The sequence below is a fragment of the Anopheles ziemanni genome, chromosome 3 (assembly GCF_943734765.1).
Source record: "Anopheles ziemanni chromosome 3, idAnoZiCoDA_A2_x.2, whole genome shotgun sequence".
Lineage (NCBI taxonomy): Eukaryota > Metazoa > Arthropoda > Insecta > Diptera > Culicidae > Anopheles > Anopheles ziemanni.
This window is the reverse complement of record NC_080706.1, coordinates 6,111,661-6,137,470: the sequence shown is the minus strand read 5'-3', so window position 1 is coordinate 6,137,470 and position 25,810 is coordinate 6,111,661. Positions and strand designations below refer to the sequence as shown.

Genomic DNA, 25,810 nt, shown 5'->3' with positions numbered 1-25,810 from the left:
TGTTGTGTGTTAGTTCGCGCGCGCGTCTCGCGGAGTCCTGATATTGCAACGGGAATATTTCCCTCCTGAACAACGGTGGATGGAAAGTAATCTCTCGCGTTCGGGAAAATTCGCCACCACCACCACCACCACCGACGCGCCCTGTCCGCGGAACATTTACCGTGCGTCCCTTTTGCTCGCAATTCGTAAGCACTACACCGGAAGCATGCAGGAACTTCGCAACCCGCAAGCACACATACAAACCTTTCACAACCGGTGGTGGAGCCTTTTAGTAGTCCATCTCCCCCGCGGGTTTCCACCCCATCTCCTACAAAAAGAGGGGCACACGGTTCGGTAAAGGCTAGTGTAAATAGGAAAGATCAATTTAGGGTTATGGAAGTTTGCAAAATCCCCACTACCCCTTACCACGCTCCTTCCCCGTGTGGATCCCTTCTCCGGAACTCTTGGAAGCTCTCCTGGCGATGGTCCCGCTTGTTCTGTGCATGTTGCCACGCTGGCGTTCCCTTTTAGAAGATAGAAACTGTTTTATTTTCACTCACTTCTCCAGTTTTAATCCCTCCGGTTTGTTGCCATCCCACCGCGTGTTAGTTTGAATGCCCCTGTGTGCGTGTGTGTCTTTATATGTGTGTATATATGTGTTCTATCCCGTGGAACGGTTCATCTCTCGGTAAACTTCACCACGTTCCTCTGGTACGCCGCCCCCACCCCTCTGCCCCAGCACACCGCGGCGCCAAAGGGCATTTTGGATTTGATCTCATAATGAAATTTTATTAGATTCCATATTCCCTCGCTTCACGGACACTGCAAATGGTGCAGGTCTTCTGCGTCTGACTCGGAAGGACCTCACCTTGGCTCGGCTGTGTGGCTGTGGCTGCCTCCCCGTGTGTGCGTTTATGAAGCGTACTCCCGCGTGTGCGGTTGGGTGTGTTTGTGTGGACATGTATGTTGGTTGGTCCATCTACATCCCTCTCCCACCCCGGTGCTGTCTAGAACACGTTTGGTGCCTCCATGGGGTGCCCCCCTACTCTTGCAGGGACGGGTGTGTTGGTAGGATTTCAATTTCGTTACGCCCAAACCCAAACCCGGCTGGCCGGTGGTTAAATGGGAAAGAAAGTATCTCGGTTTGAAAATTTCATGCCTTCACTAGCAGAGTAGCCCACCGCTGACGATGGTACGTTCGAAATGGCTGCTCGCAAAATTCATCCTAATAACGTTACCCCAGCTGCGAGGGGACGAAACAGTAACGGAAGAAATTAGATATATAAAAAAAATTCCATCATATTCCGGTTCATGCACACACACACACACTCTCTCGCTCTCCGCCGCAAGATGCCACCGAAAGTCGTTCCGGAACTGATCAGAATCTGTGTTGATTGCATTGGAGCATCCATTCGGGGCTTTTACGACAGCGGCCAGGACATCCCTTCCGCTCGTTTATGGTTGCATTATGTTGCGTGGTTCAGCATCACGGTTAACACTGGCTTCGTTTGGTGTCATTTAAATTCACTTCAAACTGCCGCCAACCGGCCGATTTTATCTTCGGGCCGAATTGGGTTTTGGCTTCCGCGAACAAGGAAGCGGTGGAAGGAAAGATTAAGATGGGGTTTCCGTCCTGTTTTTCCAAGACGGTCTTAACCTTGCTGGTTAGTTATTTTTCCAGCAACTTCTGAGAAGCTTATTACGATGATTTTATTTCTGTGGAAAGGATTTCAAAATGGATTATCCAACACGTCTGGTATATTGCATACCTTTCAGGCGCATTGCGTTTCGTTCCAATCCAACGTCATATGAACCTGTTTAGAGGCGAAAGAAGTCATCAGCAACAACAGCTGTTTAATCACAATTAAACTCACATTGTGGAATAACTAGGATAGCCAATCCCAAGCTTATAAGGCAGTTATATTTTTCTAAAGAGCTTAACTTGTGTATCCTTCATCTAATGGATGATAATAAATGACACGGCTCTTGATCCTTCTATGCTTCGTAGTAGACCCCTTCACAAGCTTTTTTTTACCAGTTAAGCACCATCGTCGATTGGATTACTATGGCTGTAAATATTTTATTTGTCCAACAGGCAGTAAAGCATGTCTTTCCGCTTCAAATGACCTACCAGCAAGAATTGATTGACCGATAATTGAAATCATCCATGTCGAAAGGGTTGGGCTCATCCTCTGATGGATGGGTTCCCGTAGTACACCGACGTGGCGCAAGATTTGGCTCCAGCGTCGGGTCGTATTCAGGTCACGGTGGCTACACTCCAACCAGAGGGGGAGAGTATTTGATTAGCGTCCATTTGGTGCCCACGGGCCATGCCCCCCCCTTGACATGACCGGTCGACCCACATAAGATGGCGCTCTGGTCGTGCTCAGGCGTGACACAGACGTCGTACCACGACTCCCTAGCCCGTGTGTCGCCCATAAAACCGTACGAACGTGCTGATAACTGCACCAAAAGTCAACCGCATTAAATCACGCTAGGATTGAATTAATCTCTCGGGAGTCGTAAAGCGTCCTCGGTCCCGCTCGCTCCCTCTAGCGGTACAGTTTTTGTCCGACTGCCTGGGTTGTTGATCCGCGTGGTGTTTCGCAAAAGGGCGAAGCAACTAGTCGCGTCTAGTGAACCACCCGGTTGTAAAGACACGGAAAATGCCTCCGTTCGATGTTGCCGTTTGGGCAATAGGGGAAGCCAGGATCAAGGATTTCGTCCCACCGCCTTGCGTTGGAAATATATTTTTGGCACCGAACGACGCAACGCTACCGGTGGCTAATCCACCGCCCGGAGGGTCCGGTTCGGGGGAAGGTCGGAAAATTATTTATGGAACAGTGTAAAAACGCGAAAATATCTACAATGAGGTGGTAATAACGGTGGCGTCTTGCTGGATTTGGTTACTCCTAGCTACATGTTTCCCTCGCCCGCCCCCCGCATACCTGGCGGCAATCGCATCGCAGACGATTGCGCTTTCCGATTGTCGAAAAAATGGCGTCGGGCAAGCGACCGCCGGAATATGGCCTTGTGAGAAGATTACCGCCTAGGGAGGTTGCGTGGTGACTTTGGCAACACCAACAAGAAAAAACGCCCTAAAGAACCGCGTGATGATTTACGGGCACGGGCGGAAAGGCAATGTTTCCATTTGGCGTGTAGCGCATTTGTTATAGTCGTGTAGTTTGGCGCATTTCTACTCGCCAAGTCACAGTGGAAGATTAAGCAGCCGATTTATCCGAGGGCGACTCGGAGCTCGTTTGCACGCCGCTCGGTAAACAAACATGGTGCCGAACTCGAAGGAGGTGTGGTGGTGGTGATGGTCGGGTTTTATAGCCCCGACTTGGATAATTAGGTTTGGTCCCCTGTTTTTGGCCGGACAACCCGCAGCGCGCTGGCGAGAAAGTTCGTTTCGATTATTGCCACACACCCAAACCATCGAGCGGGCGTTCCTCCGAAGGCCGCTCTCGAAATGGTGCCTGAAAGCTGGAGTTTGCAGGAAAAACGTTGCACCTGAGGATTCATAATAACCGACCACCGAGAGGTGCGAGAGGATTTTCACGACACTTCCCGAACACAGGCCAACCATTAGTCCATTATGGGCTAGACCGGGCGTAGGGAAAGTTTCGGTCCGGGTTAAACTTCTCCTACACCGGAACCATCCCTTCTCCCGGGCCGTAATCTGGCACTCGTAGGCAACGCAGCTCGAAATGACGATGGACCTCTGTTACCCCACACACACACACACAGAAGGCTCCGTTCCCGAAGCGCAGGTGCCCTTTGGGAGGCCATCCTTCATCGAGCGGGATGGAATATGAATTAGGGCATTATGGTTTGCAAATTGCTTGACTTACTGTCCCGCTAACGGCCCAGGGCCGAACGGTGCGGCGCAAATTTTCAATCGTGGACTGCTGGAAACTTTCCCATACCGCCGTGGTAATAATGGAAAATTAACAATGCAAATCATCGCTGAGAGACTTTCCGTTTTCTTGTGGAATTAGAATGGAATTTCGTTTCACTGCTTACAAATGGTGGTGAAGTTCAGCTTGGAGTCTTTCCAGTCGACGTTGACACCTTTAGGGTGAAGTATAAAAACTGATTTTTGTCAGGGATTTTTTAATAGATCCAAGATTAAATTTAGTTTCCCGAATCATATGACTCATTATGTGTTTAATTCGTCTCTATATGCAACAGTCTTTCAATGAGAAGTCTTTATCAATTCCATAAACCTACAATCTTAATTTCCGCGGAGTGAGGAAATGGAGAAGCTTTTAGCAATCTTTAATATCTCAACCAACCAAGGATAAGTGCGTTGATTTTAGCCGTGTGTGTTTTCTCCGATTGAGGCCCATTACCATCACAAAGTCTTCATAATCAATCATGCAGAATGCCTCGCAAAGCATTTATGCGTGTATGTGTGTATGTGTGTTGGTGGGAAAATCTACCAGCAACCATTCAATCAACTCACACCTACCGATGAAAGCATTCCATCAACGATTCCTCCGGCGGTTCCTTGGAGCACCCATCATAATCAACGTACCGCCCGCTAATGTGTTCGAGGAAAGGGAGCGAAGAATAATGAGAGGCTGCGAGGTAGGAGCCCTGATTGGGCCTAATTTATCCGTTATTACACCACATACCCAAGTTCCCGGGACGGGACAGCATGCCTGGAAGTTAGTGTTCGCGCCTTACATGACGTTTAACATGGGATGGTCCCTGGTATTATCTCTTTCGCTCTCTCTCTCACGCTATCCTGAGCCAGAAGTTCCGGAGCACTGAGGTTTTCCGGCACTGTCGAAACTGAAGCATGTGGATCAATCAAGCCGACCGAGGAGGAATCTGTCGGCGGGTTTTAGTATGCGAACAATCACGCCCGCGCCAAGTGCCAGCCGAGTGAGAAAGTGATTGATTAACTTGCGAATTAGCGGCTTATAATATCCCCGGCACGTCACGTTCGTCTTCAAGACACATACACACACACACACATACACACATACACACACACACAAGCCACACGTGGTTATCGGAAGGAGGTGCGCGGATATGGAGTGAGTTAGAATAGTTTTGCTTGCAGCATGCGTTCTCTAGCACCCGGTTTGGCTTATCCCAACATCTGCAAAACACATCCTTACACAAATATGTACAGCAAAAACATACCGAGTAGAGCGACATCCCTGCCAATTGGGCATGGGAAACAAATGAGAAACATTCGTTTCTTTCCCGTTCCCATTCCCGGTCCCGCTTCCCCCCATTTCCCGTGCGGTTCATTAGCCAGCGAGTCACCCCGATTTTGGCTGCGATTGAACTCGAATTCATGTTCCCTCGCCCCAAAAAAACTCCTAGGTGTATTTCCTCCCTTTCCGGGATGCCATAAACCCTCAATGCCCTGCCCATCCCCTCCAGGGGAACGGGGAACCAGGAGTCGCATCAATCATCCACCCTCTAACGCATCCGTTTCGGTTTCTCGCTCACCTGCGCTGTCATTCCAGATCCTTCGAGACATCCGGCAAGGATTGCTGCAGCTCAGCAGGGACTCGAGGGGTAAGTTCCACGTTCACCCGGAGTTCTGTCGTCGGTGTTCGTCCTGTGTGCCTGCTGTCGGCCGAACAAGCGGCGGCCCCAGTTCGTCTTGTCTTGTTGCCGGTTGGCCCCCTCGTTGAATTGGCTGATTGCATCCAATCAAACCGATCACTCCTTGGAGATTCATCAAACCGTGGCTGTGCGGCGGGTAGCGTTTTGCTAATCCTGTTACGATCGGAACCCAATTCCGGGTTCCTCGGGAGTGTGGGTGGTGCGGTCGGGTGGCAAAAGTTCATTATAACGTTTTGCAGTGCAGTGAATCTCATTTCTTAGCCATGCCGGCGCATGCCGTTCCGGGAAGGCCACCGCCTGCCAAACAGGCGCCGTTCCCAGAAAGAATGTGCATGCCGACATTCTCCTCTATGTGGCGTTTGTTCCCTTCCGATCCCGGGGGACACATTTTGACGGCACGAAACGGAACAAGCAAGTATTTGATGGTCGGCGAAAATGAGCTTAGTGCAAAAGAAAGCAAATTGGATTCCACATCGGAAGCGGGCCCCTTTTTATTCTTCATTGCTGCTGTCTGCACAGCTCGCAGAAATCATGCAAGGATATGTGTGGCTGGTTTTTTTTCCCCTTTTTGCAACCCCTCCCTGCAAAACGCTGCACTCCGTACGAACCTTCGGAAGACTTCAATATTTGTGCATCGTCGGATGCAATCAGAAATGTTGATATCCGGTAGCAATCATGGCCTTTCGGTGCATGTGTGCTTCGGGGGCCCCCGGAAGCCAATCTGAATCGGAATAATGTGACAAACTTTGGCACGGCGTGAATCAGCTGACGACGAAGACGACGACACCGACGACGGTGACGACGGTCAAATAAGGAGTAAAGGATGTTACCACATACGGGGGGAGGAAGAATGCAGCCTTTTAACCGACGTTTGTCTTTATTCCGTCTCCATTTCCGGCAGATGACACGTACATGTACGACGATGCGGTTACCAATGTGATGCGAATGCCCCACCAGGGCCACTGGTACGACGAGCCGCCGTACGAGAGCGATCCGGACGACTTTCTCATGTCCGGCATGCGCCAGATCGGGGCGGCCGGGTACGCGGGCGACGGGGGAGGAGGCGGAGGAGGGCCGAGTGCAACCATACAGGTAGGAGACAAACGCATCTATGACTAAGATTATTGGGGTGCCAACACAATAACCAACCGAATGTTAAGGAATCATTAAACAGATTAATCAAATCGGACTTTATTCTTCTGAACTGTTCCAATCCTTACAATTTAATGTTTTAAAAGATTCTCATCTGACTTCCCTATTCATTCCTTTTATTTATGTAAAATTATGCTTCTTTTCATTTATAAGAATTTATAAATAAAAGGACTTTATTCTTCTGATCTGTTGTAATTCTTACAGATGATATTCTAAAAGATTCTCATCTGGCTTTCTTATTCATTCCTTTTGTTTATGTAAAATTATGCTTCCTTTCATTTATAAGAATTTAGAAATAAAAGGACTTTATTCTTCTGATCTGTTGTAAATTTTACAGTTTTTTATTCTAAAAGATTCTTATCTGGATTTCCTTATTCATTCCTTTTGTGCATGTAAAATTATGTTTCCTTTCATTTATAAGAATTTAATAATAACAGACTTTATTCTTTTGATCTGTTGTAATTCTTACAGTTTAATATTTTAAAAGATTCTCATCTGGCTCCCTAATTCATTCCTTTTGTTTAAGTAAAATTATGCTTCCTTTCATTCATAAAAATTTAACAATAAACGGACTTTACTCTTCTGATCTGTTGTAATCCTTACAGTTTCATGTTCTAAAAGATTCTCATCTGACTTCCTTATTCATACTTTTTGTTTATGTAAACTTATGCTTCCTTTCATTTATAAGTGTATTTATTTTTGTAATCCTATATCATTGCTGAAATGCCAATAAATACACCGGATAAATTGAAGTCACCTTTTCCAATGGGATGTTTACTAAACTTAAAATGATTTTCCTTGGGATACTTTTAGGGCGGCCGCGTCTGCTACAGTTCCAGTGGGCGCGAAGGGCAGAGTGTGATATCGTTGCGGTCCGCGGGCGACATCTCCATACCGCAGCGTGGTCCCCGCCGGGGATTGATCGTCCCCCAGCAACCACCGAATCCGCCGACCATCATACCCCTCAAGCACGCCCGGTAAGTATCGCACGGTGGGCCTAAAGTCCCAGACGGGCTGAAAAGGTCCTCGGTATTAAAAAGTGATGGTATGATGATGCTGATGATGGAATCCGGCGGTCGTAAATCGATTAAGCTCATTATCTGATTTAAAGAACGATGCTCACGCGGATGTTCACTTGCAGTTTCACCAACCGGGCTCCAGTTCCGGTACAAGCCGGTCGGTTTGTGGGTGTGTGGGAGGGTGTGATGTGAGTGGATGGATGGCCGGTAATTATAATTTTACTCTAAATTTAATCAATCCAAACTCGACGCTCGTCCAATTAAAAGTTCGTCGATGAGGGCCTAGCTGCTCACTCTGCCCTCACCACCGGGACGGGTGAGGACGCTCGTGGATTCGCTTCAGGTCTTTGATTAACTTAAAATTTGGTGTGCAATGCCCTCTCCATCATCATCATCATCATCAACATCATCGACACCATTCCATCCGTGTCACGATCGGCAGGAACGCCGGCATCATCACAGATGGTTTAAATAAATCGACCAAACCCATCACACCGTTCGCTTTTCGGCCGCAAACCCGTAAATACTAATATATTTTCCCCTTAATTTCCCCGACACTCAACTGTGTGTTTTTGTCTGCTCACTTTTTTTCCACTTTATCACCGATTCACCGGAAATTGACCCGACTCGCCGTTCGGTTTCGGGTGCAGATCGCACGATCGGGAAAGCGGAGACTACGCCGGCTCAATATCGGACCTGCACAGCGTTACCTCCCGGTTGAGCCAGGTTTCGGTAAGTAGTGATTAATTTTTACAGCCCACCCTACCTCCGATACTGTCCTCGGCAGGGCGGCAAACCGTGAGGCCCCGTTAAAGTTGGATTAGATTAGTCAATGGCGGAAATTAATTTTGCTAACGGCTGCTCTCGGGCGAATCTTTGATTGAACGTAATTTACGAGGAGCTCCATGCCGGGGGGGGAAAATGGTTGTCATTTTTCATCGATGACGGGTAGCTAACTGCTATATTGGGCCATATTTTAGGAGAAACTGTGGGAAATTTAATCAAAACTTCGCAACAGCCAAATAGAGAAAAATTACGTTTAAATAAGGTTTGCAATGGATAAAAAATCCGTTCGTAATTTAATCGCGCTGTAAGATGGCAATCGTTTGCGTTGGAGTACTTTTTCCCCCAGCAACTTTAATTAGCTTTGCGGTTGCAGCAAAATGTTTCACGAACCCTCGCGCACCACACTTTAAGTGGTTTATTTTCCATTTTATGTTTTAATGAGCGTGCCAAAAAGTGATGTATTATTTCCATTTAATTCCTGCGCCTTAATGACCGCATTATGAGTGGTCCTTGTTTCGGAATTTGTATGCAAATTTACGCAATTCATTCATTGCGTTACTAGGCAGCCGCTGGGCCGCAGCCATTGTCCTACACCGCCCGGCTAACGCCGCCGCAGCCAAGTGGACGCGATTATAATTTTTCTTCGGTATCTGTTTTTCAATTTCTACCACACTTGGCAAATGAACTTCTTCGCTTTCATGAATGTTTTTCGCTTTTAATTAGCGCCATAAACACAGTCGCCGAAGTTTTACTTCTCCATGGAGATGGATACAGCGTTGCGGTCTTCAAGGAGGGGAAATCTTGAAACTCGCCTTCGCCCGGGGCTGGAGTCACTTAAGAGGCTTGGATTTTTGTGTGGTTTTTCAACGGAAACACTCGTCCGTGCTGTGCTGGTTGGGTGGAAAAGTTCGTTGGTTTGTAGAAAAATTTAAAGAGACCTGCAAATAATAGCATTTTCATTTTCCTCCCCCCTTTAATGCAGGGACGATACCTTTTTCGGTAACAGCAATCCCCCGCGAGAAAACAATATCATAATTCTTCCAGGCAACCCGCCAACGGCCAACGATGCAATGAGCACCCCCGCAGTGCTTATATCCACCGAAGGGGAGTGGAACAACATTTCTTTAGATCACCATCTTTTCGGAAGGTGCTTAACCGGCTGGCTCCTAGGCGAGCGCGCACACGAACCTAAATTCGGGGGTAATTCCCAGTCTGGCCACGGGCCACGGGCCAAACGGTGGCCAAGCGTATCTCATCATCTTCATCGGGTGCCATTATTGTTCTTATCAACTTCATAAACGTTATCGTTATCCCCTTCGAAATGAAAAGGTTTTCATTCGCGTGCTCGCTCCTCTCGCCGGCCACACCGGGGGTTGATGGTTTTCCTCACGAAGACGAGGGAATGAAATTACGCCTCGGGATCGGTAACACACTGATTATTGCTTCACCGGCGCCAAGCGAAGGTATTGTGAGAAGAAACCATCGAGCTTAGAGGAATGAGTAATATAAAATGGAACAGAGGGTAGTTAAGTAAACATTTACTCTGTTTTAAGGTAGGAGAACGTTGCACAAAGCCATAAAGTCAAACAAGTATCTTTGAAATGCAGCTCATTTGAACCTCAAGTAAGCTCCATGCTGTAAATATTAATTAGCAACTAATGGGAGGAATATTATTATTTTATTGTCTCAATTTACGGAATGGCTAGTTTCAGTAATTGAATCGTAGCTAAGAGTTATAGGCGGTGTTAAAAAACATATCCTATAAGGATTTGATGGAAAGAATACCGATGATTAGAACAGTATTATTTCCAACCTTCTGATTATTATGGTGTAATAACTTTATTTTACTACAAGCACCGAAAATCTTTACTAAACAAAGATGTCGGTCTCTTTGACGAAACAATCCGACTCGAAAATTAGCCATCATTACTTCCAATGGCATCCTGAAAGCATTCCGTGATAACATAATTATGTCGAATATTTTTTCCTAATGCTTGCTCAAAGCGGCCACCGAAACACGCCAGGGCGTTGGAGCCAAATTCCTCTCAAACTAAATCCCCTTCGCTAAAGTTTGAAATAGGATAAGGCGAACGTACTAGCGAACCATCGGCCGACGGGGAAGGAGCTCTTTGCTAATGCTGCGAAAATAATGAGCCACGGACGTGAGATGAAATCGAAAGGAGGCCCGAAAGTTTCTATTGATCCAGCGCGATCCAACGCCAAGCCCGAACGGAAGGGAAGTGTGTGTGTGGGTGTTTGCTGTGTGTTTTCACTCGCGAAAAAGCGGATCATACCAAAGCTGTCGCTAATCCCCCCCGACTGATGATCAGCTCATTGGCCCGTGGGAAGATTATCGTGCCGGATGGCGGGCGAAGATGGCGAGCTGGATTTATCATCATTTGTCGTCCGCCGGAAGGATGCCGGAGAGGAATGACGGCGGAGGCGGTGTTGTCGTTTACGTTTCCTTCCCGGTGCAGTACGCCACAAGCAGCCTACAATGTCGCTGACTTTCTTCCCGCCCGTTGACTTTTGCAGATCGGAACAAATAATTGCACCGCCCGGTACCGTACGCTCAGCGCCGGTTTGGGGGACGAGTCGCCCTCGCCCTCGCCGACACCCTCGTCCGAGTACGACGACATCCTGCAGGCGAGCGCACTCCAGCTTCAGAAGCATCTGCATCACCATCAGCATCAGCTCAAGCACGCCGACAGCGGTCAGCCCGGCGGTGGACCGGGCGGCTCGGGCAGCGGGATGGTGGGGAGTGGTGCGGTAGGAAACACGTCCGGCACCGGCATCCTGCTGGCCGCGGGTGGTACCGGCGGTCCGTTGGGAGGAGTGGGCGCGAGTGGTAGCATGACACTGGCTTCCGGTGGTGCTTCCGGCGGCAATCTGCCAGCAAGTCTTGCTGGCGTCGGAGGCAGTGGCGCGGGGGTGGTTGGGGTGGCCGGGGGCATCAGTGCGGCGGCCAGCTTTGCGACGGACATCAGCAGCGCGACCAGCACGAGCAACACCACCAACAGCAGCAGCGCCAGCAGCAACAACAGCACCAGTACAAAGAACACCGTCAACAATCTGAAAAGCCTGAAGGCGGCCAAAAATCGGAACAATCTCTCGTCGTCGCTGGTGGCGGCCACGGCTGCCGCGTCGGCGGGCTCGCACAACAATAAGAATTTAAGCATAAGTCAACAGATAGCTTTAGTACATCACGTGAGTTGTTTTCCGCTGAGACTTTGTTATTTTTCGGCTCGGTTATTAACTTTTTTATTATCATGCTTATCTCTCCTCTCCTCTTGGTTCCTAAAGTCTAATGACGCTCGTACATCACCAAAGGATCATCTGCTGTACGGTGGAAAGGATCGCAACAATCGAGACTACAGCAACTGTTTAGATAGCATCAGTGATCAAACGTTCCAGCATTCGGCCAGTTCGGTCGAAAGTTTACCGAGCGCCTCCGGTTCGAGTAAGTATTGCTTCGACGAAATAACGTTTGCATTAAAAAAACATAGACAATTTTAAATTTTAATTGTAAAGTTACATCACTTTATGAATTTAAAAAAATGTTAAGACGGTCAGTAAGCTGGCCTTACGGTACTTGGCCGAAACTTTTGTTATAGCCGACAAAATCAGTCATGTAGGAATGTTTTTCAGTTGTTGTGTGACCTTCACAACCAAATGGGGCTTCGTTTGGGCCTTTAGAATAGGTTTTATCTATAAGAGTTGTGAATGTTTTTTTTTCGATTGGTTGTAGTTGAGAGGGATAAGGAGGGCTAGCTTTGCTCGGTATATTAATTATACTTGACCGGTTCATCATCTCCGATGATCAAAGTTGCTTAGTTTCGGAAGGCAAACTTCAGGCTAAACACTTCTACATACGCCGGAAGTCTTGAGAGGAAGAACAGGGACTTTGCGCAAAGGGTGTTTTATGGAAGTGTAGGGACCTCAAAACATTTGAAATATACTTTAACATGCTTCAAAAGGAACATAAAGTACCAGGTGTTTTTTACGACTCGCCGTCGTCTAGCTTCAATTAAGGAACAACATCCATGATGGTCACGTTGTCGCGATTTTCCGAAAACTTGTTTGATAGAAGCTTCGAGTCGTTTTGTTTGAGTAACTGGTCTCGATCGACACATCTGTATAAGAATGTCTATCTTTTCTAAGTTTTTATTAACTTTAAGGCCAGTTGAAGCGACCTGCTGGCCCAAAGAACAAAGTCTTTGGGAACAAGGCTTTCAAATCATTTTTTAACCTTTCTCCATAAGTGACCAAATAGTAAAAACTTAAATCAGCTGAGTTCGGCGGACAGGAAATATCTCACCACATCAAACAAGTTCGTTCCGTGATAAAGCTGGACGTTCCCACATAAAATCAAATGTAGTTGGTTCAACGTTGTGGTCACTGCGGATTCAAGTTGAATGATAAAGTTGCCAAATTTGTTCTGAACTCAAAAGAAATACTACTCTTTATTTGACTTTCAGCAGAAAGTTGCTAGCGTATTCCGTTTTTGCATAAAACGTCGTTAAAATTTGTCTACGCTCTTTTTTTTAATGCAAACGATAGTTAAGATACTCCAGAGTGTTAGTAATTTTTTGTTTGAACCCTTTTTCGCAGGTACCCAAGCACTCGTCCGACCGGGCAGCCCTCACAGTTCCCTTTCGGCGGAAGATCGCACCACAATGATACCGATCTGTAGGGCAATCGCACTCGTCGACAGTTGCCCGAGTCCGTACGATAAGGAAGCGTTACGATTTAAGGTGCGTAATTGAAGGCGTTTACTTCCACCCGACATGTGGAATGACTCATTCAATTCATCCCCCACAGAAAGGAGATATCATCGACGTCCTCTCGATGAACGCGTCGGGTGTGTGGCGAGGGTACGCTAATGGGCGCCTCGGGCACTTCAAGTTCATCAGCGTGGAGGTACTGCCGGACCTTCCGACCACCGGGCTGATGAAGGGCTACGGCGGGAAACTGGTCAGCCGGCACCGTCTACCGACCAGCTGCCCGACGAGCGTCGAAGAGTTGCTGCTACGGATCGGCTTGAAGGAGTACACCTCGGTGTTTGTGCTCAATGGGTAAGGGGACCGAAAAACATTTCCACAACCCTGCGTAGTTGGACAACATGCCGAGGAATTTGAATTGATTTTGCCAACTTCTCGCTCCCCCGTCCTTATCAGGTACGAAGATCTGGAGCTTTTCAAGGAGCTGGAACCATCCGACCTCGACTACCTGGGCATCGGTAACACGGAACATCGGGCGAAAATCCTTGCGGCGGTGCAGCTCCTGCACGACCTGGACTGTAAGTATTTCGTGGCGGTGTTCGTGGTCATCCTCTCCCGTCGCTTCCACCCGGCGACGTTGTGGTCTGGTTGTTTAACTAATGACCGGCGACAAAAAGCGCTCTCTAACCCCGTGCGAACTTTGCTCCGACTTCATTAACAGCTACCTCGGACGGCGATGTGGCCGGCTCGAGCTCGGAGAACGACGAGGGTTTGCGTGGGCTGAACCATGTCAACTGTTCCGGTGGACTCGGTGGAAGTAGTGGAGGTGGATCAGGAGGGGGAAGCGGTGGGTCGACTCATCACCAGACGTCGCCGTTCGGTCGGCGGCACTTTCCACGTGACTCCGGATGCTACGAAGGTTCGCCGGTACCGTCGGCCCAGGGTCATCACCATCCGTACCAGCCGCTTGCGCACAACAACGGGCTCGGCCAGCAGGTGCAGCAGCAGCAGCAGCAACATCTGGGCACCCTGCTGGCACACCACCACCATCACCACCCGCACCACCTGTCGGACAACGAGTCGAACAATCTCGATTCGGTCGTGGCGCAATGTTCGAACGAGATTCTGAAGCGCGTCGAGTCGGCCCGAAGGTTCAACGGCACCACGGAGCGCGGCTCGTCCAAAACGATGAACAGCCACCGGGGGGTGGCCAAGAAGGGTGGCCTGCTCGGTGGGGGCGGTAGTGACGGGGGTGGCGGGATGGTGCCCGGCGTCACCGGGGGTAGCAGCGGGGGAGCGCTGAGCGAAAAGTCCAGCGATTCCGGAGTCAGCAGCAGCAGCCTTTCGTCCGGTCCGGTGAAGGGCGGTGGTGGACTCTAGCGAACCACCATCCGGGGACCGTCGACGATGGTGATGATGATGGCGGCGACGGACGAGGACGACACCCTGGTCCCGTACGTGTGCCCCACCCTCCCCCCTTTGGCCGGTGACGAAGAACCCGAACCGCTTCACGTCGAACGGTAAGTGTGAGTTTGTCTATTGTCGTTCGGCTGGAGCGTTGCGTCGGTTGCGTGCAGGAAGCTGGCCCAATTCCGGGCGGAGATACAAAGGAAAAACCAACCGGCACGTTGCCGGTCTTCGAAAGAAGCGAAAGGTCTGTACCTTTGTTTTAGCTAAGAATAAAATCAATACGCACACGCACATTAAACCCCCACGGCACTTTCGCTGTTTCCTGATGTCTGAGCAAACATGGAAGGGGAAAAAAAAACCCAGAACCATACCATCACATACACACACACATATATGCCCAATAATGGTCCATGTACACACACTGCCAAAGGGATCGCAAGCGGAAACGGAAACAGTAGAGCACGTCGATGAATGGTTGGAAAAGGTTGCGCGAGCGGAAAAAAAATGCGTGGAATGAATTGGACGGCATGCGATGAGCGATGGAAAAGCGAGGAAAAGCGAGGAAAAGCTTCAATCAGTTGGTAGTCGATTGGAACGAGGGAAAACAAAACAAAACTCTGATCTGTTTCTCTTAGTTCGCGCGAAAGCGATTGGATCGACCTGCTGAAACAGATGATATTGTGATGCGCAAAGATAGAAGTGGGCGAGGGAGGGGGGGGGGGGAGATGTGTAGTGAATCGGTGGAGTTGTAGGGTGTGGGTGAGAGGCAAATTGTGATTCTGATTGTTATTGATGATTGTTGACGTGTGATTGGAAATGAATTCGAACCAGATTGATGGAAGACAAAAAAAAAAGAGTAACCTAGGGAAACCTAGGCAACGGGCATGAGGGAATGGGAAATGAAACTGGGGCAGGGGAATGGAATACATTTTGTGATATTTTTGACGAACGCGAAAATCGGACAAATGAATTAACAGAACAAGGCACACTAGGAACGCAACGCAAACATAAAACAAGGAAATAGAGATGCAGTTCTCTCCCCCAAGTAACGAAGGGAGGGAAAACTAAACCAATCGCACCAACACTAGCAGACAGGCGCCGTGACAAACGGAAATAGTTTTTAATCCTCGTTGCAATTACTACTACACAAAACACTGCTGTTGTCCGTTAAGGTTTTGTTGAGATTAGCATTTTTGTTTTGTTTTAGCTTCTTCACATGAAGTGCACTCGATGTCGATGGATCGATTGGTCCTTTCGGCCATGTTGGCAAGGATTCGGTTGTTCATTTACACACTCCGTACTCCTTGAGAGTATCTACACATTGAGAGCATAAAGGTTGTGTTTTGTGCTTGAATATTAAACAAACTTCGGTTGATTTGTATCCAACAATCTCTGGAGAATGCAAAACACACTTCAACAAACTACAAAAGATGGCTCAAGCGACCATTAGAAGAACAGACTTCGACATAGGGTGACATGAATGCCCAGTAATGTAGGTCATCTTGAACGAACAGTGAACATATTCTAACAGCAACACGTGGCGGCAGTGGATAATGTAAAGATATCATTCAAAACGAAGCAATAGTGCGTTCATCGCGGTTAGGAAAATTAATTATGAAACGACTGTGGCGAAACCGGGTCACCCGATGGCAACAAACAGTAAGTTTCCAGTAAGAAAACGAAAAACCTTGTGGCTAAACAATCAAAATTCTCTCTCGACAATTAGAAAGTTATCTTCGCCTTCGCCATCTTTCCGTACCCTCTCTGTAAATAAACTTTCGGAACTGAGCTGTTGGGGATGTGGGATTTTTAACCTAATTTACTTAAGCACGATCCACACTGCTACAGGATCGGAAGGTGGTTGTATAGATAAACAAATGAATCGAAACGAAGGAAGGTGAAAGGAAAACACGGAAAAAAGGAATCTAATAAATTCATTCCACGAGTCAATATTTTTAAGAGCAACAACGCAACCCGAACCGCCCGAGAGAAACTCTTTCGCTTTCTTCTAGATGGTCCGATGGGCCAGTACCCGATGTGGCCAGATACAGAGCACTCAATCATTAGCTGGAAAACCGTAAATAAAGCATCGAGTAAATGTGAGTAGCTTAGAGCATGAGGTATATGACATTCAGATTAAATTCCAATCAAATTTATCATCGAGTACGCGGGGAGTGCGTAGGGCGGACATAAAACGAATAACAATTCTAAGAAATATTTGACAATTGTTTAATATTGCGAAAATTTAGTAAAAATTTAAAAAAACATAGCATAATAATAGGACGCGATGGATGATGAGCAAAGCATTTAAAAAACACAGAGGATTGCGTTTGTGAGAAAAAAAAAACACAAACAAACAAACTTTAAAAGTATGAATTTCATATCGAAAACGAAAATTCTAGCCAAAACCAAACCAAATCTTTTATTGCAACGTATGAGTTTAGAAGAAGACAAAATAATCTTGAAATGTATTTAAAAATTTATCGCTACAAAATTAGATGAAGAAAACAGGGGTGGGAAAATCGAACACGTGACTGCTCTCCAAGACACGGTCAGGGTTTCATTAAGAGTGTAATTTAACTTAAACGCAAATAAACCATCAACATACTTGTTTGATGTGCCCGAGAGGGGGAGCACAAGTTTCCGAGGGGTGGTCGCTTGCAGGGGTTTTAAAACAGGGTTTTAAAATGGCGTCCAAGAGGGATTGCGCAATCCCTTGAGGCGAGCTATAATATATTGTAAAAAGACAAACGACATTGCATTCGCTATGAGATTTTAATTTTGTAAAGAAAGTGTATTTATTTATTGGAGTTTTTAATTCTTTCGTTTCCTTTACCACAAACCTAATTATGGAACAGTGAAGCATAGGGTCGGTTTCGTTCGTCATCTCACTATCGGTTCGCGGATGGTTCGCGCGATTTAATGCGAAGTTTGTTGTGTTTTGATAACGAGTTGCAGCCAGAAGCTTATTGCCGGTGATGAAAATGAAAGGGCATCTTCAGCGCAACCGCGATGATAAGGACAATGTGGTTCACCGAACGATCGATGTTTATAACTTTAACAGGAATCAAATTATAATAGCAAAATAAATTAATTAATCTCTTATCGTGGAAATAAAACAACAATTTGAACAAAATGTACCACAGGCCCAGGGGTTGGTGGAAATTGGATTGGAGGGCATACGAATCGCATAGATAGAACGAGGGACACGTGAATTAGAAAGGAAGTTAGAAGGTGGGTGGAGTTAGGAAACGCTAATGAAATGATCGATAAAGGAGGAAATACAAGATGAAAAATGAAAATGTTGTACTGAACGGATTAATATTTTTTCCGGTGAAAGAAATTTGTGAGTTCTTGTGGTTTGATCGATTATAATACGCAGTTCTTTGAGGTTCTGGAAAGAATGTTTTATTTTACCCCCATGCGTCGCTAGCTAATTCTTCTCCTGCTCCGGTACGTTCAACCGAATGGCCTCTTCCGCTTCGGCAGCGCGGTGCTCTTTCTTCGGTGCCTTCGGAAGCGCCCAGAACCGCTGATCCTTGCCAAAGTTCTGCGCCTCCGCGATCGTGTTCGGTAGCGATTGGTGCAGCGTTTCGGGCAGGAAGAGCGCGGCCAGCACGCCGACCCCCATCGAGATGCCCATCACCAGGAAAGGATAGCGTACGTCGTACTCCGTGCCGAGGTGCACCAAGTACGGGCCGACGATGCCGAAGCTGGTGGCCGCGATGGCGCCGACGGCGAGACCCGTTTGCCGCAGGCAGGTCGGATAGATCTCGATCGACTGCAGGTTGACGGCGAAGAACGTGATGCTGACGCAGAACTTCACGAACGTCGTGAGCATCGTGGCGGCCGACTCGTTCGCCTGATCGCGCACGATCATCACCAGGATGGCGCAGGCGACGGTGGCGCAGATGAAGGCGGTGGCGTTGGTGGCCCGCCGGCCGAACCGATCGGCCGACTTCTGGCAGAGGTACGCCGCCGGCAGCTCGATCAGGGCCTGGTACATGAAGTTCAGGAACGGGTTACCGTCCATCCGGGAGCTGAGCAGCACCAGCGTGAAGTAGGTAACACTGCAGACTGTCCTGTGAGGCGAAGGGGAGGGACACATACAACATGTGTTCGTGGGACTTTCTCGGGACCGTTTCTTACCAGCAGAGAATAACCAGCAGCGTGTTCTTCGTCATCCGCCAGCCGTTGAACAGGGACGCGATGCCGTAGATGGTTTCCGTTTTATGGTGCGAAAGTTGCTTCTCGAGGACGCCTTCGTCGAACGTCAGCTCCTTGATGCCGTTGACGGTTGCAATCCGTCGTAGCACCTTCATGGCAGCTCGGTAGTTTCCTCGGGTGGCCAACCATCGTGGGGACTCAATAAGATAACTGCATTGTTAATGTATGTAGTACATTTAGTTAAACTTCAATGGCCTTTTTAATCAATACAAAATGTCTAAATTTGACAACTGTTTCCTTCTTGAACTCAAATTCGTTTTTAATTTTTGATTATATTTCCTTAACCAAATAATAACATGTTTATATGCTGCGTTGATAGCCGGTTTTCTTCTTCAATATTATAGAAAAAAATTTAAGCTTTTACTGCTCTTTAAGCCTTTACTGCTTTCGCTCTTAGTTGTTGATTTCAATCACACAAGAATTGTTCAACAAAAGTGTTGCACTTTCCATCGAATGACCTGTTTGATTATGCAGTTTTGTTACTGATGCCAGCATGAGTAATATTTAATTATAATCAATTTGCTTAAGTGCTTCCACATTTCAAAAACCTATTTAATTATTTTTTGTTTAAATTCACAAAACAAAACATGTTATTTTGATATTCCCTACATTGTAAACTTTAAAATATAAATCTTGCAATTCAAATATGTGACATACAATTTTATAGGCTCATTTATGTATGCAATTCTTCTGTATTTCGTGACTTTATTTTCCTTTGGAAGGGGAAAACACCTTTCCAAACGCCTTTCTGAACATTAGCTATTTTACGAATTTCAATATTGCCACACCGCGTGCACAAGCTTAAGTGAAATTTCTTTCCCTGGCGATGTTTCAGGAGAATTGCAATTTAAAAACTTCCCAACGTCGAGCTGCACATTGTTGCATTTTCCATCAAGATGCTCCTTGCCTTGGCTCGAGTAGGTCGAGCATCCTCACGGAAACATTGGCCAGAATGTTCTGAATTCCGGTGTTTCACGAACAGAAACGAGACGAGTGAGGTAGCTTCGAAACGGGAAGACCGTGTCGTGTTTGTGTAAAAGCGCAACAACACAAACCGGAATGTGTTTCCGGCGAGCAAATAATGCAGCGCCGTTTCCCCCCCCCCCCCCACCGGTTGACATTCCAGGTGGAAAGTTTTCAAATGGAACAACCACCATCCGCCGAACGAGTTCGCGCTCGTTGTTTATCCCTCGTGACATTGACACAACAATTCGCAGGTATTTCCGTAGCGTGAACTCGCGCGGATGGCGTTGCCGAGCGAAGCAATTTGTCAAAGGCTTGTCCATTTTCAGCGCTACCCGGTGCGCTTCGAGTTTTTCCAGCGGGGCGAGGCCAAACCAAACCTCCCGATGGGAGCCTCTTTTTTGGGCCACCGTTGGCAAGTTTCGTGCGCAATGTTAACACACTTTCGCCGTGCGAGCTTTTCAACAAAGTCCTTCCGGGAGAGGCCGTGAGGGTTCCGTTCGGGATGTTGTTTTTCTATCTCCGGTTGTCGATTACTACGAGCGATTTCAGTGGATGGAAAATAAAGCAATCTTGTTCTTTGCACACGTTGATTTCGATTTCGGAACCCGTTCCGGCATTCGGGTGATGATTAAATAACAAACGCGCAAGACAGCGAGACTTACCTGGGAATGAGCAGGAAGATCAGGATCGGCAGGGTGGCAATCATCAGCGCCCAGAACCAGTCCTTCGTGGCCCAAAACACCATCGGCAGGATGCACAGCCCGGACGTCCAGCCGATGCACTGGACCATCGAAATGTGTCCTCGACGTTCGCTGCGCAACAGGGACGCAAATGGAGCAGGGTTATTGATTGGTTTACCGGAGGGTGTTGCTTTCTTTTTCCGCTCGTAACCGGGCGGTTACCTTTTCGATATTTCCATGGCAATGATCAAAGGCGACTGGAAGATGGCGTGCGCCGACATGCTACCGAGGACGGACGCCACGGCAAAAACGGCGTAGTAGGCGGCGGTGTACATGCACACCAGCCGCCCGGCCGTGATAATCAGCACGCTCACATAGAACACGAACCGTCGGCCAAGGCTGTAAACAAATAGAAGCCAAAAATTGAACGAATAAAAAATAACAAATTAAGGTCAGTGCTCCTTGGCTTCTTTCAAAGCGTGTAAGGACACGTACGTGTCACCGAGATGTCCGAAGATAACAGTTCCGACCAGCTCGCCGAGTCGGTTGTACACGAAAATGTTCGTCTCCCGGAAACCTTTGTCGCAGATCCAGTCGTACTCCGTGATCGGTGTTCGGTCGTAGTACGTCCGGTCATAGTAGTAACCATAGGCGCAGTCTGCACACATTACCGTGTGAAATTAAACGAGCGAAAAAGAGAAAGAAAAATTGAAAGAAAGTTTTTTGATGTTTGTGTTATCGCCTGGTCAAAATTGAATGAAAGAGGTTAAATCCTAATGTATATTACCAAAAGTCTCGACTGATTCAAACGACCAACCATTAACGTGAAACTAATGTTTATCTCATTTTATTCTTTCGGAAATAAACGATTTGAGAACCTGCGCCAAAACCACACTTAAAAGAACATACCTCTCTGCTGATTTGTCTACAGCTAGTCTACTCAAATTAATATGATTTTGGTTTTTTGTTTTCAAATGTGTTTGTGCTTTAAATGTAAGTTTTCAGTTTTCCTATTGCACGTTTGGGTATTTTAATTTTTATGGTTATTTTGAAAATTGCTGTTTTATGTGTGAATAAAAAACATAACAGTCATTTTTAAGCATTTGTATCGTACCAATTTCAAGTTGATTTGACACTTTAAGGCTTTCATGGTGAAGCTGACAATATTAAAGCAAAACGTACGTAGATAGCTATCTTGCTCTGTTTTACTAACTCAACTTAAGTAAAAAATTATTAACTTATTCGAAAAAAGTTCCATTTCTTCAACAGGGGAAACACATTTCCATCTTAGCGAGTTTCAATGAAAGAGTTCCACCCTTTGACTCAATGGCATTCAAAGTGACCACAAACATGCCAAACTTCCGGTTCGATTTCAGCAAAGCGATTATAGCAAAGTTGCTTTTAACGCTCTTTTCCTCTCAGGTTTTGAATGGAAAATATCAACAGCACAAAAAATCGAGCGGTAGGAATAAAACCGTTCCCTTTGGTGGATTCGCATTTGAAGAAATCCGCACATCCGGCGGCTTTGTGGTAACCGGTTCTACCTCCGGAAGTAATCCGCTTCTATAGATGCAAAACCGAAACTGAAAGGATTCAAACCGGATGTTGCGGAAAAAGATGTTTCTCCTTTCTTCAACCGGTCCCTTTTTTTTCCTTGAATGGTATCCTTAAGAGGAAGCTAGTCGCTGGTATTGGTGTGCCAATTCTCAGTGGAAAGGCTCTTCAGGGTAAGAAAAGGAAAAACACAATCCATTAACTTAAGTCGCCCATAAATGACCATCAGCAGAATGGCAGCGGAAATGCACTGGAATGGAGGACATGTTTTTCCAGTTCGACGAAAAGAGAGCAAGGTTTGGAAAACGGCCACATTTTCCCTCCCAGCGATGACCATTACTGAAGTTGAGGCTTTTTTTCTTGTTCCCTTTTTATTTTCTTGCTTTGCAAATGTCCCGCAAAATGTTGGCCGTAGAAATAGTGGGCAGCCCACTCCGTCGATCCGGATGGCAACCTGACCCTCCTCCCTCTCCGATGGCTCTCTTTATCCCCGTGTTACCTAATCAAACATTGGATAAAAGTGGGGACTGCGGAAAATAAGCAAAATAGTTTTCCACAAGATTAAACCTCCTTCACGATTTGCCATTTGCTTACGCAACTCTGGAGGGAAGGTGGCGTCGGCTCGGACAAGAGATCTCGAGCGTTTTTCCTCGATGGCCGTAGCCCGGGTTGTGGGGTCACACGATACCAGCGTTGCCAACTTTCTCACTAACCGTTTAACGGCTTCTTTGGGTGGACGTCTAATCTTTTCCACAAACGACTTCCAGAGTTGTTTGCTGGGTAGAGTTCCTTGTATGGTATTTGTGCCACCGTTACTGCTGCAGGATAAGGATCCCTTCCAGCTTCCGTTGGGCAGGGTGATGGAAACGGGAAACCCGGCTGGCTCTCCGATCGCTGTACCTTCCCGAAACGATTGGAATAAGTTTAAGGGGCACTAGCATGCCCTGGATTTGAGTCCCGGGGTGGCTCGAAAGTAATCCTCTTTAAATTGAGCAAACGAATCCGTATCCTTGAAGGATTTCTCCACACTCCCCGCACTGGACGAAAACGTTGGAACCGGGAGCCAATTCTCCCGCTACCTGGGCAGAAAAGAAAAGGTTAACGGCAGTAGCAACATGTAAAGATTTCCCTTTTCGACCGGCATCCGGATTGCCCTTTGGTGTCCTTTGCACCCGTTTGCCCTCATTTTTCCGCCCCTTTGGATTACCATTCTAATGATGGAATGATGCTGCGTTGAAGGAAGGAAACGGGCAAACGAGATGGATTCACATTTTGATATGAGGCACAAATAAAAATAACAATTCCCATTTACAGTCCATCTATGTTTTGCTGCGTCTACGAAGTGTGGTAGGGGAGAGTCGAAGTTTGGGGCAGGGATTTGTTTGGAAGCCAAAACAAGGAACAATCCTTACCGGTGCACAATCATTTTGAAGTGAAATTGGCACTTTACCTGGCTGTTTATGCAAATCCAATCGTGAAATAAGCGACCGCTTTCTTCGTTTCCTTGTTTTATTTTTGCTAGGTTATGTTTGCCTTTAAGTGACGCTTAGTTTCACTACTCACCGATGATGTCGCTTTCTTGAAAGCTCCACTCCGAGTAGGGACGAGCCAAGTGCTCCTCGGTGACGTTGTACATCTGACACTTGCTGTATCCCAGCTGGCCCCGATTGTCTTCTTCCCTGGCGTGAATGAAGCAAAACCGAAAAGTGTTTTGAAGTCTCAATCCTCAATCGCGAGACGCGTGGGTTTTCGGCTATTACCTGGGCAACGTTAGGTTCCTCCACTGGTCCAGGTCGGTGATGTTGTACCGCTCCATGCCCGGCACGTGGCAGTTGTGAGGTGGTTTGTTTAGGGCCAGGATGATGCTCATGTACGTCATCGACGTGAAGCAGATGGCGCCGAGGTTGAACAGGAGATTGAAGCGGTTCTGAAACCTACCATCGTCACCGACTTGCACCAGAAATTTGTCAAAGTTTTCATCATCGCTAGCCATGGTGTGAGTGGGATGACGCCAACGGTTAGCGGGTTATGAATTAACACGTTCTTTAATGAGATTCTCGTGAAGTAAGACTGAATAAGAAACGAAAACAATCGGTTCGGTTGGACTTAAACTCTCTGTTGAGAATATGACACACAGTAAGTAATTATTTCTAGGAATCCAAAATCCCTTCCACAACATTTTAAGTGTAGCTTTCAGTATCATTGTTATTCAAGTCGTTTCAAGTCAATTATGAAATCCGAAAGAACACTGTGTTTGTATGCTTTACTGCGTTATTTTTATCCTTGAAATTGCTTTTATGATCAATATTTGACCGTTTTTAGAGAAAAATAATTTGAGTTAATTTTTTTAAATAAAATTAGCTTTGAAGATACAGACGCTTATGCAGATTGATATCAAAAATTTAGTAAAGATTATTTTGGGCCAATTTTTGTGAGCTAGAAACATAAAGCTAGAAACTAAAACTAACAATTAAAATTGAACTATCCACTTTTGCTTGAATGAGTGACTAAGTTTATAGAAAAAGGGAATTATTTTCATGCAACAATTTTGTTGTACAATCTAGTATCACGTTTTCACTTTATCTTCCATGCGAATGTGTTTTTTTCAGAAGAATTAATCATGTTGTGCCCTTCAGCACTTTCACCAACGCTAATCAACGATGGATACCTGGTCGTAGCTTTCCAGCGACGACCCTCAAAATGCGTACGCAATGCGTACGAAATGTTACAGCAACAATTCCTCCAATGTTCTTGCGCATTCACTGGAAACGAGTCAGAGGTTAACCGGCTTGTAAAGGGAATGGGAACGCCGGCGAAAAAAGACTCCGGCCTTCGTGAACCTTATTTTCCCTACGCAATCTCTGTCACTGACATGTCGTTTCGTATTTCGCGTGAGCACAGCGAGATTGCTGAAGCGAACGGGGGAAAAAAAAGATGAATTAAAAATAACACACTCCACGGCACGGATGGCCCTGGAAGGGAGGAAAGATGGAAGGAGGAGGGGGGCGGGGCAGGGTGCACTGAACGATCCAGCGATGGCGCTTCATTTTCATATTTTAATTTTCCACCCAAAAGGATTCCGGGCATTCGAACCACGGCTGACGGTTCACGCAACGCGAACCGGGCGTGTGCATGTGTTGTACCTTTTCGCAAATGTCCTCGTCAGCACTCTCGTGGGAGCCACTTCCACCGCCACTGACCCTCGACCCTCTCAGCCCGGGGTCACCGGTTTCGGTTAAATTTTAATTTCGATGTAGAAATATCCTTCGCCAACGACGTAACGGAGACGGGGTACGCTTTGCAGTTGTTTGTATTGGTGCGAGGACAGCTTAGCACTGATTCACCATTTTTTAAAAAAGAGAAAATGCTGGTTTCAACCCACGGGCCGGGTGCGACGTGGGTTTGCCAGAACCGAGCCACAAAAGCAATATCGTTCGCTGAGCTCATGTAAAGCGATCGGTTGATTCGATGGAATATTCTATGCTCTGACTGGGACACTGCGAACTCTTGCCACTTGCCGACGAGTCGGGAATGGAAATGCAACGCCCGACCGAGCCCGGGGCAATGTTAAAACGTTGAATTACTATCTGCCGCGGTAGAACATGCTGATGGCATGTATTTTGTTTTAAATTATCCGTTTGAAACACTTAAGTGGCAGACGTACGAGTTTCGTTTCGTTTGGGCTTCCCCTTACAACCGATTTGATATTCACAAATTGATACTG

At 46.9% G+C, this 25,810-nt stretch overlaps 2 protein-coding genes across 2 annotated transcripts in view; one reads left to right on the top strand and one right to left on the bottom strand.

Moving 5' to 3' along the window:
• LOC131289168 (uncharacterized) overlaps positions 1 to 14,744 on the top strand; it is a 100,025-nt gene extending 85,281 nt beyond the window's left edge. The window contains exons 8-17 of the mRNA XM_058318377.1: positions 5,469 to 5,520; positions 6,473 to 6,663; positions 7,537 to 7,700; positions 8,393 to 8,474; positions 11,064 to 11,735; positions 11,832 to 11,988; positions 13,140 to 13,282; positions 13,350 to 13,603; positions 13,706 to 13,827; positions 13,971 to 14,744. Of these exons, the coding sequence (XP_058174360.1) occupies positions 5,469 to 5,520; positions 6,473 to 6,663; positions 7,537 to 7,700; positions 8,393 to 8,474; positions 11,064 to 11,735; positions 11,832 to 11,988; positions 13,140 to 13,282; positions 13,350 to 13,603; positions 13,706 to 13,827; positions 13,971 to 14,629 (2,496 nt within the window). The 3' untranslated portion in view covers positions 14,630 to 14,744. The remainder of the gene's footprint in view (positions 1 to 5,468; positions 5,521 to 6,472; positions 6,664 to 7,536; positions 7,701 to 8,392; positions 8,475 to 11,063; positions 11,736 to 11,831; positions 11,989 to 13,139; positions 13,283 to 13,349; positions 13,604 to 13,705; positions 13,828 to 13,970) is intronic.
• Positions 14,745 to 18,090: 3,346 nt separating this feature from the next.
• Positions 18,091 to 24,079, bottom strand: LOC131288301 (carcinine transporter). Its single transcript, XM_058317421.1, has 7 exons — positions 23,847 to 24,079; positions 23,650 to 23,765; positions 21,028 to 21,190; positions 20,755 to 20,931; positions 20,515 to 20,664; positions 18,809 to 19,036; positions 18,091 to 18,741 (listed from the first exon to the last, which is right to left on the bottom strand). Exons 1-7 carry the CDS (start codon positions 24,077 to 24,079, stop codon positions 18,093 to 18,095), a joined length of 1,716 nt encoding a protein of 571 aa, XP_058173404.1. The 3' UTR covers positions 18,091 to 18,092.
• Between the last annotated feature and the right edge of the window lie 1,731 nt (positions 24,080 to 25,810).